Here is a 12808-nt window from a genome sequence, read left to right as displayed (position 1 = left end):
TTCAGGAACTCTTGCCAGCTGTAACTTCCCCCAAAGGAAAATATGACTCATGCAATCACAAGGAAAAACAATGTCCAAAATACACAGAACAAGGTTGGAATTTAAAGGATTTATTTTTTCAGTGTATGAGTGTATGCATTAACAAATGCGTGCTTAATTTAGACTAGACAAACATGTCAGAGCATTTATGACACTTAACAACCAGAGGAACAATGAGGCTGTTTAAATTTAAAGATTCAAGACTAACACACTTTGATGTTTCGTTTTAAATACATTACCTGAAACATAGAAATTACACTAATCAAAGAATGTGCAAAATAAAGGTCCAATGCAAAGAAAAAGATGATAGAAATGAGTTGAGTTTTGCCTCCAAGTAAAAAAACCTTAATTATATGTTAGATATTTCATTCCTGAATAAAAAGAATGGACAGCCTGAGTGGTATGCCCAATACATAAGCATTCTGAACTTGTAGGGGTTATGTGTGTGCAGTGGGATAATAGTATAATAGTGTATGTGACGTGACAAAGTTAACATTGTATTAAAGTTTCCCATGTATAACATAACAAAAGTAACTCTGAAGTGCTGAACAGCTGAATGAGCAGATTTTAGATTTTACACCAAGTGAACGTTTCAGAGTGGTAGGCGAACCCCTCAGCAGCTCCATGGTTGTTTTCCCATCGATCCCAGCCTATGTGTCATTATGACGGATTGCTCCGTGGGCTTCAGGGAGACCAGCGCCGGGCCCGCTGTATTGACAAGGCTCCCATTCCCCTCTCCTGTTCTCGTTAAGTACTTCTCTCCAAAGTTAATGAACTAAAAAAAGGGAGGGTTGCAGGGAGGGGAATGATTTGTGATCGTCTCTTGAGTTTATACGTTTAGTTCAATTTAAAAGACTTGCACACATGTAGTAGGGACAACACGATTTAGAATTGCATCGTTTCAGTTTATAGAGCTAGTATGACTGACGAAATGCATTCTCACACACATGCCATGACAGAAAAAGTGCGAGTCATTCCACTGTGGTGGGCTGGACTTGAAATATAACATCTGAAATAAAATCCTGTTTTATGAAAGGATGAAACTGAAATCAGCAAAAAAAAATATCTTCATTACTGAGTCTCTGTTGTCCAATTTGTGAAAAAAAATAAAAAATGTTAATCAGCTTACAACTTTCCACACTAGTCTACTGCACAAACTATAAGAAAAAAACGCAGATAAACAGATTTTAACAGCCATAGATATGATACAATTCTCAGCTAGGGAAATCTATGGGGACCAACCCAAATTGGCAGCAGGCGAAAGATGTGGCCTCATTCAGATAGTCTAATCTGGCATCTGTTATTGCAGACAGAATCAGTGGGCCCATGGGGCTGCCAGGAGAGGAGAGATAGAGGTGTAATTGAGAGCAGCAGTTTAGATCTAATAGGAAAATGAGATGAGATGGGGCCTAAATTCGGGTGAGTGTCCAAGACAATCGCCGGTTATCTGGAGCTGGAGTCGGAGGGGACTGTTGGAGTCGGAGCGCGAGTGCTGCATTTGTTGTGTCTTTTGAAAAGTGTAAATTGACAATATAGGTTACCTTATTACACCTCACTTTAGATTGAATTAGAGTGAGCCAGTGCTGCATACACTGTCATATATATTATATATCTACACTATATAATCTACATGCCCAGAGTTGGAAAGTATATCTGTGCCAACCCTCGACTACAATGCGTTTCATCACAGAAATGGAGCAGACACACTTTCCATCAACATATTTCACACACATTATGATCTAGTTTTAGATCACGCCTCTATTTCTGTGTTTTCTAACCCAATTGCTAAATATCCCCTGTGCTGCAACTTTTTGCTCTATCATTCCTTACACATGACCCAATTATCTGCTGCACATGATCCTGCTAGACAGATCTGAAGGAGCTGAAACAAAAAATGTGTGGGACAGAGATTTCTTGATTTGTCATCACCCCCCCCCCCCCCCCCCCTCTGGACCATGTCCTGTTTAATCATTACACTGTAGTGATCTTCTTGTCCTTGGTCGCCTGTTTGATGGCAGCCTGCTCACAGATGATCTCCTTCAGCCTCTGCAGCCGGATGTTTTGGGTGCTCAGGTCCCCTACACCTGTCTGGCTGCGATGGAGTAAGGACAGGGCATTGATGTACTCCAGCTCTGTGTAGCGAACACCCTGGTCCACCACCAGATTCAGCAGCTCATCTGCAGTGTTGTACAGCATCTCATAGTACTGCCTGAATGGAGAGATATGAGGAATAAAGAGAGAGAAAAAATGTCACAAAGTTATGGATAAAGAAAATAAGTGGAGAAAAAAAATATAAAAGGATAGAAAATCGAGTTGAAGCAGGGGAGAGAAAGAAAAAAAAAGTTTAAAAAACGACTTTATATTCCTCTTTGCATTATTCCAGTGCAGAATCGAAAGCAGCATCAACAACAAGGAAAAACACAAAAGCCATACTAACTGCAGTTGCTGTCAAGCCGAATTTTCTAAAAAAGGACTGAAAGGAACTCACTCTGCCACCAATGGGAGCTAAAGGTAGAGGGAAAACATTCAGCAGCTACAAACTACTGAGACTGCTTTTATGAAACACTGTTGACAGAGCCAAAAGAAGCCATTAATATGGACTCTCATACACACAACACAATTTAGACATCCCTATGCAGAGAGCACTGCTTGGCAAAACACTAGGGGTAAAGTAATGTACAGGAGAGTGTTGGGATGCAGGACAGACAATTATTCTTTGCTCGGTGGCAAAACATGTCGAATGCCTTGGAGGGAGGGAGGGAGGGAGAGAGAGAGAGAGAGAGAGAGAGAGAGAGAGAGAGAGAGAGAGAGAGAGTGTGTGTGTGTGTGTGTGTGTGTGTGTGTGTGTGTGTGTGTGTGTGTGTGTGTGTGTGTGTGTGTTAGGGATTGTGTCGGCCAGACAACTACACTCTCAAACACGCACACAGGAACAACAAAATACAGGAACACACTAGAACAGATTTCACCACTATCTGCCCCTGGCTATGGGACAAATCCCATTCTCTAAACACTAAATGTTACACTTTCATAAAGTAGCAGCTATTGGTTTCCATTCATTTCTGTACAATATAAAAATGAATAAGGTGACTCTTGAGCTGTGTTGTGTTTTTCGTCAATATTACATTGTTGTTGCGTGGGAATTCTACGGTGGCCCTGAAGTGCAAATCACAACAGCAAATATAAAAACGCAACAGCAAATCATAAAACACAACGGCAAATAGGAAAACAGAACGGCAAATATGAAAACACGACAGCAAATAGGAAAACACTTCAACAAATCATAAAACACAACAGCAAATCGGAAGACATGACAGCAAATATGAAAACACGACAACAAATAGGAAAACACAACGGCAAATAGGAAAACACGACAGCAAATAGGAAAACACGACAACAAATAGGAAAACACAACGGCAAATAGGAAAACACGACAACAAATAGGAAAATACAACAGCAAATAGGAAAACACAACAGCAAACATGAAAACACGACAGCAAATAGGAAAACACGACAGAAATAGGAAAATCACAACGGCACATAGGAAATCATGTTTAATCAAATTGGAAAAGTACAACTATATAGGAAAACATGACAACAAATAGGATATATAACATATATATAGAAATGTACTGACAGCAAACATGAAAACACCAGTGTTCTCTGTTGAAGTGTTTTCATATTTGCCGTTGTATTTTCCTATTTGCTGTCGTGTTTTCATGTTTGCTGTCGTGTTTTCCTATTTGCCGTTGTATTTTCCTATTTGCCGTTGTGTTTTTTGATTTGCTGTTGCGTTTTTCTATTTGCTGTTGTGATTTGCACTTCAGGGCCACCGTAGTATTCACTCAGTTAATTGATGTCCATTTGTATGTAAAGGGATGGAAACCAATGGAGGCCTGTAGAGATAGTAAGAAAAATAATCAAATTTTTAAAACGACACGTGTAGTAAACGTGATTTAAAGTAAACTTGCTAAAACGTGTAAAACCACTGGTTTTATACTGGTTTGATATTTCTTCCTCTTTTCACCTTTGGGCAAGACTGAAGTTGTTGTGTCGTACAGCATGCTAAACACCGCCTGGAAGTATTTTTACACTTTAAAATCTTTTTTTCTTGTGTTTTACACAGGTAACTACAATCATTGCATGTTAGGCTATGACTGCTGCAAAAACTTGAGTGATCTAGACCCACTACTGTGTCGACCACCGTGTAGACACACAGACGGAGGAATAAAGCTGCTGCTGCTCTGCTAACATGCTGCTCACACTACTTCTGTGTAGACATGGTCTTAAAGATCCCCATGTAACAAGAGTAACAATATATACATTTTAATGAGCTTGTGTCTCTGAGTGACACTGAATATACTCTGAATGTAGTATTAACTGGCTACCTTGGCCAAAGGCAGCTCAATGGTGTTTTTTGACCCCAACGGCTCCTTCCAGGCAGCGCTGTGACCGCTGTCTCCAAGACACCTAACCCTAACCCTAACCATAACCAGTGCCTAATCCTAGTGCCTTCCAGGCAACGCTGCCTGGAGGGAGCCGTTGGGGGCAAAAAACACCGATAAACCCAAAGGCAGCACTAGCCAGTCACTCAACAGCATTGGCTTCAAATCAGTGGGAATGGATTTCAAATTCCAGTGGGAATAGATTCAAATCGTTAGTCCTTTCTCATATGGTGCAGTGAAAAGACAATTTGGTAAGAAAAGATATTTTTATCTCATTGGTTTAGCTCCATAACCCATCCAAGATCCATTCCCTAACAAGGCCTTAATGAGCACTCGGGGAGATTCTGTTCCAAGGTGTTTTATGTGCTGTCATTTTGGAGATTCAACAGTAGAAAAAGATCTGGAAGAAGTAATGGAGGGGTACAATGAATGAGATGGAAATGGATATATACAAAGATAGGGAAAAAGAGTGATGACTGAAGAGATGAGTGAGGAAAAGTGGTGCATAATATCTCTTTTTTGGCCTTCCCCTGACAAGTAATGCCCTTGGTCATCGAAGCATTTGCATTCTGTCTTATTCTCCATGCTGCTCTCAATTTCTTTCCAAGGGCTTGTTCATTTTTCCATCCTTGAGCTCATTTCATGAATACGCTTGTCAATATTGATGAGGGTCACATTGGTTTACTCCTTAACCGTGGGCAGGAAGAAAGGCAAAGGAGCGGGGAAAAAGATGGGTCCCACATGTGGTTCGATCTCATAATGAAATGTGCCGTGTATTTGTGTAAATGTCTAAATGTCTGTGCTGTTGGATGTGCCCCTGGTTTGTATCTGTTTGTAAATGCACAGTATGTGTTTAAGTGTTGGCCCATTTACCTCAAAAACACAGCAAAACACCAGCTCAAAAGCATTATTATTTCATTCCCTAGACCCAGCCATTCACTGCATGCTTGAGGCAAATCATCTCGTTATATGATCCAATGGGAAAAACACATACTGTATAACTGGAAAGAAAACATTTCTTTTGTTGAGGTAAACCGCATTAATAAGAACACTACCCTCATTCAAATATCCATCCTCGGCTCTCAATGGGAAGCAGCTCAGCAGAGGAAAGAAACTGTTTGAACAGAGCAATAAACAGGAGTAAAACTGCACTTGGTTACCTAAGACTGATTCATTCGAACATTCTAAAAAGGCATAATTATTGCAAACATCTGTGCAGCCGATGTGTGTTAAGTATTTGTGTATACAGTTTGATTTGTTGTTTTTAGTTCTACTCTTATTTGCTATGGTACGTGGGTCCAAAGACATGCAGTTAGGTTAAGTTGAGAGTCTAAATTGCCTGTGTGAGTGACTGTGACTATATGTGTCAGCCCTGTGATAGATTGACGATCTGTCAAAAACGTATTTGCCTTTCGCCCAGTGTGAGCTGGGACAGGCTGGGAGTATTGTGTACAAATAATGATGGATGAACATTTAAAACCTAAGAAAGTAACTATTCCCAGTACAAATGATCTCCAAGTTCTTGTTGCTGAATTTGTGTGGGCTGACTGAGAGAAACTAACCCTCTGGTAAGATGAGTAAGTTATGCACACAGTGGGAAATTAACAACAAACGTCATCTGCCGAAAACTGAAATAATAACTGTGACCACTTTGATGGACACAAAAATCAGTTTGGACATTTTTCTTTTGTCTAAAAAAAATAATTTTTAATTTCCAATATTAAAAGCTGGAAAGCTTTGGAATTCATCTGTTGATGCAGCAGCCAAGTAAAAGCAAGCAACTATAATTCTCGGCAGTGATGCAATTAGGAAAAATCCCACTCATGATTATTATAACTGATGATGGGGTACTAAACCCACTGTGCAGTTTGTTGTCTGTTCTGTAGCATCTAATATCAAAACAGAAAAGCTGCATCCACAGGAAGACAGTGTGCTAGACTGTCAACTAGTTGTGTTTGTGTGTGTGTGTGTGTGTGTGTGTGTGTGTGTGTGTGTGTGTGTGTGTGTGTGTGCAAGTTGTGAGGAGAGCTGGCAATCTGGCCTCTATTCAGTATGAAGGGGAGGGGGGCTGGTTCAGAAAGAGAAAGTGTAAAGTGTGTGTGTGTGTGTGTGTGTGTGTGTGTGTGTGTAAGTGATGTATGTTAGTGTGTGCTGAAAACACTTTCAAACAGTTCATTACCCAAGCAGTTGGAAAGCCATTTGCCAAACAGGGCTGTTAATAAGATTAAAATCTCTCAGCACCCCACCATCAAGAAAGAACCCCCAGTGACACACACACACACACACACACACACACACACACACACACACACACACATGCTAACACACAAACATACACTTCTTTTTATCGGTTAAAGATACAGCTTGTTAAAGAAAGCAGGAATCTTTTCTTCCTCAAAACCAAAGTGAATTGTTGTTTTGATTGCCTTCTTCCGTAAGTCTTTCTCTATTTATGGCCCTCACTCTCCCTGTGTCTCTCTCTCTCTCTTTCTCTCTCTAAACACACACACACACTTTACCAATTTACAACTGCTTCCACCAACACAAGAGCAGTGCTTTAGTAATCAGTGCGCGTGTTTGCGTCAACATGCCTCCGTGGTGCACTATTCTATTACATTTTAATTAGCCACCCACCTCCCTTTCCTTGTATACAAAGAATATTAAGTACATGTATAATGCAGGGATGCAGCATAGGGCAGACAAATATGTATAAGAAACATTAAGGGAAAGCGGGAGGAAAAAGACAAAGACGAAAGAGAAGAAAATCGAGACAAAGGCAAAAATCAGCACAATTCCCCCTCATTTCCAGCATTTACAATATTAAGGCCATTACAGGCTGTCTCTGTCAGCGTGTTTGGAACAACATTAGTGGGGGAGAGATGAGGAGAGGAAGGAGGAGGAGAAAGGATGAGAGACTGTGGATGAACCTCTCCATCAGCTGGAACCACGACTTGTTGCTGCAGTAACAGATACCGGGGCTAATGACACCAACAACAGTGCTTTAAATTCTGTCCTCTCTTTGGTATGAATGTAAAGTAAAAGAAAATGGAGATTAATCTTGCAGCAACTTTGGCTGCAAAAAATTATGTGAAATGCTATTGTAGTCATCTTGACATTTAAAAGGGTGTTCTAAAAATTTGCTCAGTGTGGATGTAGTCTCAGTCTATACATTATTTTACCTATTTCAATCTCTCGCTAAACTCCTTCTGTCTCTCTCTCCCTCCAAAGCAGTGCATGTATCCCTCATCTGGTAATGAGAAACGGTCTGCAGAGACACTGACTAAAGCTTGATCAGCATAGACCAGTCCCATCATGCTGCGCCACGCATAAAACACACACACACACACACAGGAGTAGACCGGCTTCATCAGCAAAGACCATCATCATACAGCATCTTGCGCATGCACACACAGAAAACAGGAGCAAAGGAAGGGAGGGGCTAGAAGAAGATGGGAGCAGAGAGAAAAACAATTCAGCAGAGGTGGTGGTTGGACAGTAGCAAAGAAAAAAATAAGACAGGGAGAGAAAATTGAAGAAAAAGGGACTGAGAAGGAGAGAGATAAAGAGAGAGACACAAGGTGACAGGAAGGGAGACAGAAGCTGAGAGAAGTGACAGTGTACCGTACCCAGGCCTAAATACAAACAGTTTTATCTGTTGACACCCACTACCTCCTGACACGGCCGTCAACTGTACTTATTACCAAATTCTCTGTAGACACACCAGCCTGTCACCTCGACACACATACACACACTGGTGGTTTACACACACACACACACACACACACACAAAACCAAAGAGTTTATTTGCCGGTGTGCATACACCGGATCTTTGAGACACGCAGAGGCTGGGGTGGTACACTTCGGGACAATACGTAGTACACAAGGTTCTTGTACAATTCACACATGTACACCCACACACTGTAGTAATTTCCAGTAGCAGACAGGTGGGTGCAATGGGCTGAACTCTGGGGCATCTCTACAGTGAGCCTGTCAGACTGGTGTTTAGCCTAGCTATGGGCTAAGTGGCTTGCAAGTTAGCTCAGGATGTTATGACAGCTATGCAACCTGCCTACACGGGTCACTGGGCAGCTTAGAGCTCCACCGTATGGGTGTTTGTGTTCGCGAGCGTGTGTTATGAGTTTGTCATGTCTCGGTGTGTCTGGAATGCTGCTGCGCCAGACATAAATATATATTTACACAGACAAACAAGTACACATTTATTTACTTTGCTGTTGGACATTCTTGTGTACACACATTGTTGTGTCTGTGGTATATAGTTGTGCTTCTATTAGCTTTGTCTACTGGTGTGCTACAGTTAAAAGCTTTTGAGGCTGAATCCATGTGTGTATTTGAATGCAGTCACACTCATAACATTAAGCCAGTCAGTACCGAAGCTTACCTATTCTGAAACAACTAGTGCTGAAATGATTAGTCGATCAACAGAAACCCAATCAGCAGCTATTTTGCATCAGGACGTGTGCAGAGCAGAATGAAACTAGATGACCGGTAAAAGGAAGAAAACCAAAAAAGTAATTTTTTTTAGGCTTTGAGTCACATGCTGACCTAGCTTGACAAGCCAGACCCACATCAAATTACACTTGCTGCCGCTAGGGTGCGTCTAGGCTAATGCTTACCAAGCAGTGCAAGCAAACAACAACCAAGCAAACAATCTGTGCTTTGAATTCAAATCTCAGTGACAGCTAATTATTTAAGATTTTTAAAGTTTTTGAAAGTTTTGTTGTTGTCTATTCTTTAAACTATTGTGGCTTGTGGTCTTTATAAAACAAATTATAAATTGTTAATCACAAAAAAGAAACCAGAAATCAGCATAAAGAGAGAGAGAGGTAGACATATAGGATAATGAGAGATCAATGGAGTGATAAGGTTGAGGGCGCAGTCGACACACACACACACACACACACACACACACACACACACACACACACACACACAGAGTTCTGCAGAATAGGACTGAGCACCTGAACTGTTTCTGAGCCGATGGTCTGTGTGTCCACTTGTGTCAGTGTTTAGGGGTGTGTGTGTGTGTGTGTGTGTGTGTGTGTGGATGTGTGTGAGACCCACAAGCTGATATCGTTGCCAAATTTCCGACTAAGAGACAAGAGACCGCCATAGGACTTTTCCATACAAACACACATGCTAAGTTTTAACACCCTCCCCACAACAATAACCTTAACCATTATTGACATACTGTAGGTTTCCACAGTATTATACTGCATAGCCACATGGATTCAGCCACAAGGTGGCACTGTTTCCCTGTCCTTCTTCACAATCTAAAATAGCGAGGGGAGTGAGTGAGTGATTGAGTGTGAGAGAGAGAGTGTGTGTGTGTGTGTGTGTGTCTTCACAAGTTCTGCAGTGCCTCTCCTTAGTTTTAACTCAGATCAATGGGTATTACTCTGCCCTTGTCCAGGGCTCTCGTCTCACACACACACACACACACACACACACACACACACACACACACACACACACACACACACTCCATAGGCACACAGGCAAGCATCTGCAGCCTCTCTCAAAAGCAAGCTCCCTGCTGTGATCTCTTCCTTTCCTCATTTCACTCGTTTCTCTAGAGGTGGTAATGAAATACGGATGGATATTCTGCTTTTAGTCCCTCCTCCTCAGACTGCTTTTTCACTGCTGAGTCTGGTTGGCCAATGTTTGTTTTCTCAGCATCTTTACAACAAAACTGTTATGTTATATGTTTCAAAATACTACGTATACAGGACGTGCATGTAGAGCAAACAATCGACACCTGGAGTCTATCTTTCAATATCTATGACATACAGAGGATTCAGTTGCGGCATTATTGACCTTGTCATTTAGAGGTGTTGGATGCTTATATTCTTGGAAACATAAGATACATTCTCTATATTTGAGCAATTTATTTTCAACTGTAGTGTTATAGTTAACACTTCAATAAAAAGACATGATTTGTTGGGTGGGCTGAAACACTTGCACAATACTTCTAGATAATTTCTTTTTTACAATGTTCTATTCAATAAGCTCAGTCAAATATACATAATAAATTAGAGCCTTAGACTTTAACTAACTCACCAAGTAGTATGGCCACAAAGTGTATCTGTAAGCATGTACATTTTGCAATGCATACACTGTATACCGTTTGGCATGTATGTTATGTTTATGCCAAACAATATTATAAATTATTGTACATGTTAAGAGGGTACATCTTTTGGTAAGCCACAAATGCATAATTTTATCTTTCTCATACTTTCTCACAAAGGCCGTATGGTCACTTCCACTCACAGGTGTGAGCTACAGAGCATACTTTATGAATATTCATGTCCTAAAAATAAATATGGTGATTTCAAAATGCTGATTGGCTTGGCTGAGAGCAAAGGATACATATCGCACGTGTGTATGGGACTGTGTTGGAGTGTCTTGGAGCCGTAGGATGGCCAATCCAAAAAGCCATGAATGTGTAAACAATGCGCTCTGCAATTCCCAATCAACACCTCCACACTGCCCACGCCTCGTAATCAGAGAGTGGGAGAAAGAGAGAAAAAACAGAAAAGCCATCACTGGCATTTTTCCATAATCAAAGTTGACAGAGGGTAGAAATAACATACTAATCAATGGTCCTCCACATCCAGTACAGTTCAGGTCATTTCTGTTTACTTCTTTGTTTTCTTTTCCTGGAGGGAAACTTGGCTTGTAATACCGGCATATTACAAACTATAGCAATGTCCAAACACAGACAACACCTATCCACTCAAACACATGACACACTCATACATATTCCAAGAGCTGTGAAAAGAAGATAATTAACCCTAGAAAACAACATAGTAGGCACGGGTAACCACCTTTTACAATAACAAATATTAGATGCAGGGAGACAGATAGTTGAGTTGCTGCCTTAAAAATGACTAAAGTAGAAAGAACAGACATTAAGAAACACTTAAATAAGAATAATTTAAAGTTTATTTCTCTAACACAGCAACTTTTTCAAAATAAGGTAATATAGAAAAATAAGTATAAGTAGTAAAACGGAAGAGACTGATACCCGTCAACAGCTAAAAACAAAGTGATATGTGAAAATCAAGCCGATAAAGTTTTCATGAGTCATTCTCCTATCATACTTGTTCTATATTTCATAAAATAGCTTCAGCCAGCTACTCCAGGCCGAGGTTATGGTAAATGGACTGCATTTATATACCGCTTTTCTAGTCTTAGCAACCACTCAAACGCTTTACAATACATACATGAGTCATTCTCCCAAACATTATGTGAAATGCTATTGTAGTCATCTTGACATTTAAAAGGGTGTTCTAAAAATTTGCTCAGTGTGGATGTAGTCTCAGTCTATACATTATTTTGCCTATTTCAATCTCTTGCTAAACTCATTCTGTCTCTCTCTCCCTCCAAAGCAGTGCATGTATCCCTCATCTGGTAATGAGAAACGGTCTGCAGAGACACTGACTAAAGCTTGATCAGCATAGACCAGTCCCATCATGCTGCGCCATGCATCACACACACACACACACACACACACACACACACACACACACACACACACACACACACACACAGAAGGAGTAGACAGGCTTCATCAGCAAAGACCATCATCATACAGCATCTTGCGCATGCACACACTTAAAACAGGAGCAAAGGAAGGGAGGGGCTAGAAGAAGATGGGAGCAGAGAGAAAAACAATTCAGCAGAGGTGGTGGTTGGACAGTAGCAAAGAAAAAAATAAGACAGGGAGAGAAAATTGAAGAAAAAGGGACTGAGAAGGAGAGAGACACAAGGTGACAGGAAGGGAGACAGAAGCTGAGAGAAGTGACAGTGTACCGTAGCCAGGCTCCTTTCATACTTTTTCTATATTTCATAATTCTACTTAACTTCCCTTTCTCTCTATTTGTGCCTTTCTGGCTTTCATCTCTCACTCTGTTGTATTCTACTTTCTACTGTATACATGCTGTCTTCTCCAACTCCATTCTATGGCTTTTCCTGTGGAAGACGTCTATTCTATAATTTCCTTTCACTTAATTTTAAATTTTTTTCTCACTCCAAGCCCTGCTTTCTTTCTCCATCTTCTCCATCACCCTTCCTCTCACAAGCTTTTGAAAAGGGGGGGGGGGGGAAACACATGAATACTATGAATCACCCTTTTCTTTATGTCTGCTTAACTCTTTCTACCCTATTTCTTTTTTACAAAGATATCAGAGTTCTGATTCCCCCCATGCCTGTCAGGGATGGACAGCACTGGGCAACATCAGCTAGACACACTAAATATAAATCAATGAATAAGAGACGCGCGCGCACACACACACACACACACACGC

The 12808-nt window shown here is 40.8% G+C and overlaps 1 protein-coding gene across 1 annotated transcript in view; it reads right to left on the bottom strand.

The window, feature by feature from the left end:
* Positions 1-94: 94 nt before the first annotated feature.
* Positions 95-12808, bottom strand: part of exoc4 (exocyst complex component 4) — a 122636-nt gene continuing 109922 nt past the window's right edge. The window contains exon 20 of the mRNA XM_078281488.1: positions 95-2248. Coding sequence (XP_078137614.1) covers positions 2011-2248 — 238 coding nt within the window. The 3' untranslated portion in view covers positions 95-2010. The remainder of the gene's footprint in view (positions 2249-12808) is intronic.

This window comes from Sander vitreus, chromosome 23, assembly GCF_031162955.1.
Source record: "Sander vitreus isolate 19-12246 chromosome 23, sanVit1, whole genome shotgun sequence".
Taxonomy (NCBI): domain Eukaryota; kingdom Metazoa; phylum Chordata; class Actinopteri; order Perciformes; family Percidae; genus Sander; species Sander vitreus.
Note: the sequence above shows the minus strand (reverse complement) of the source record. Positions and strands in the feature narration are given on the sequence as shown.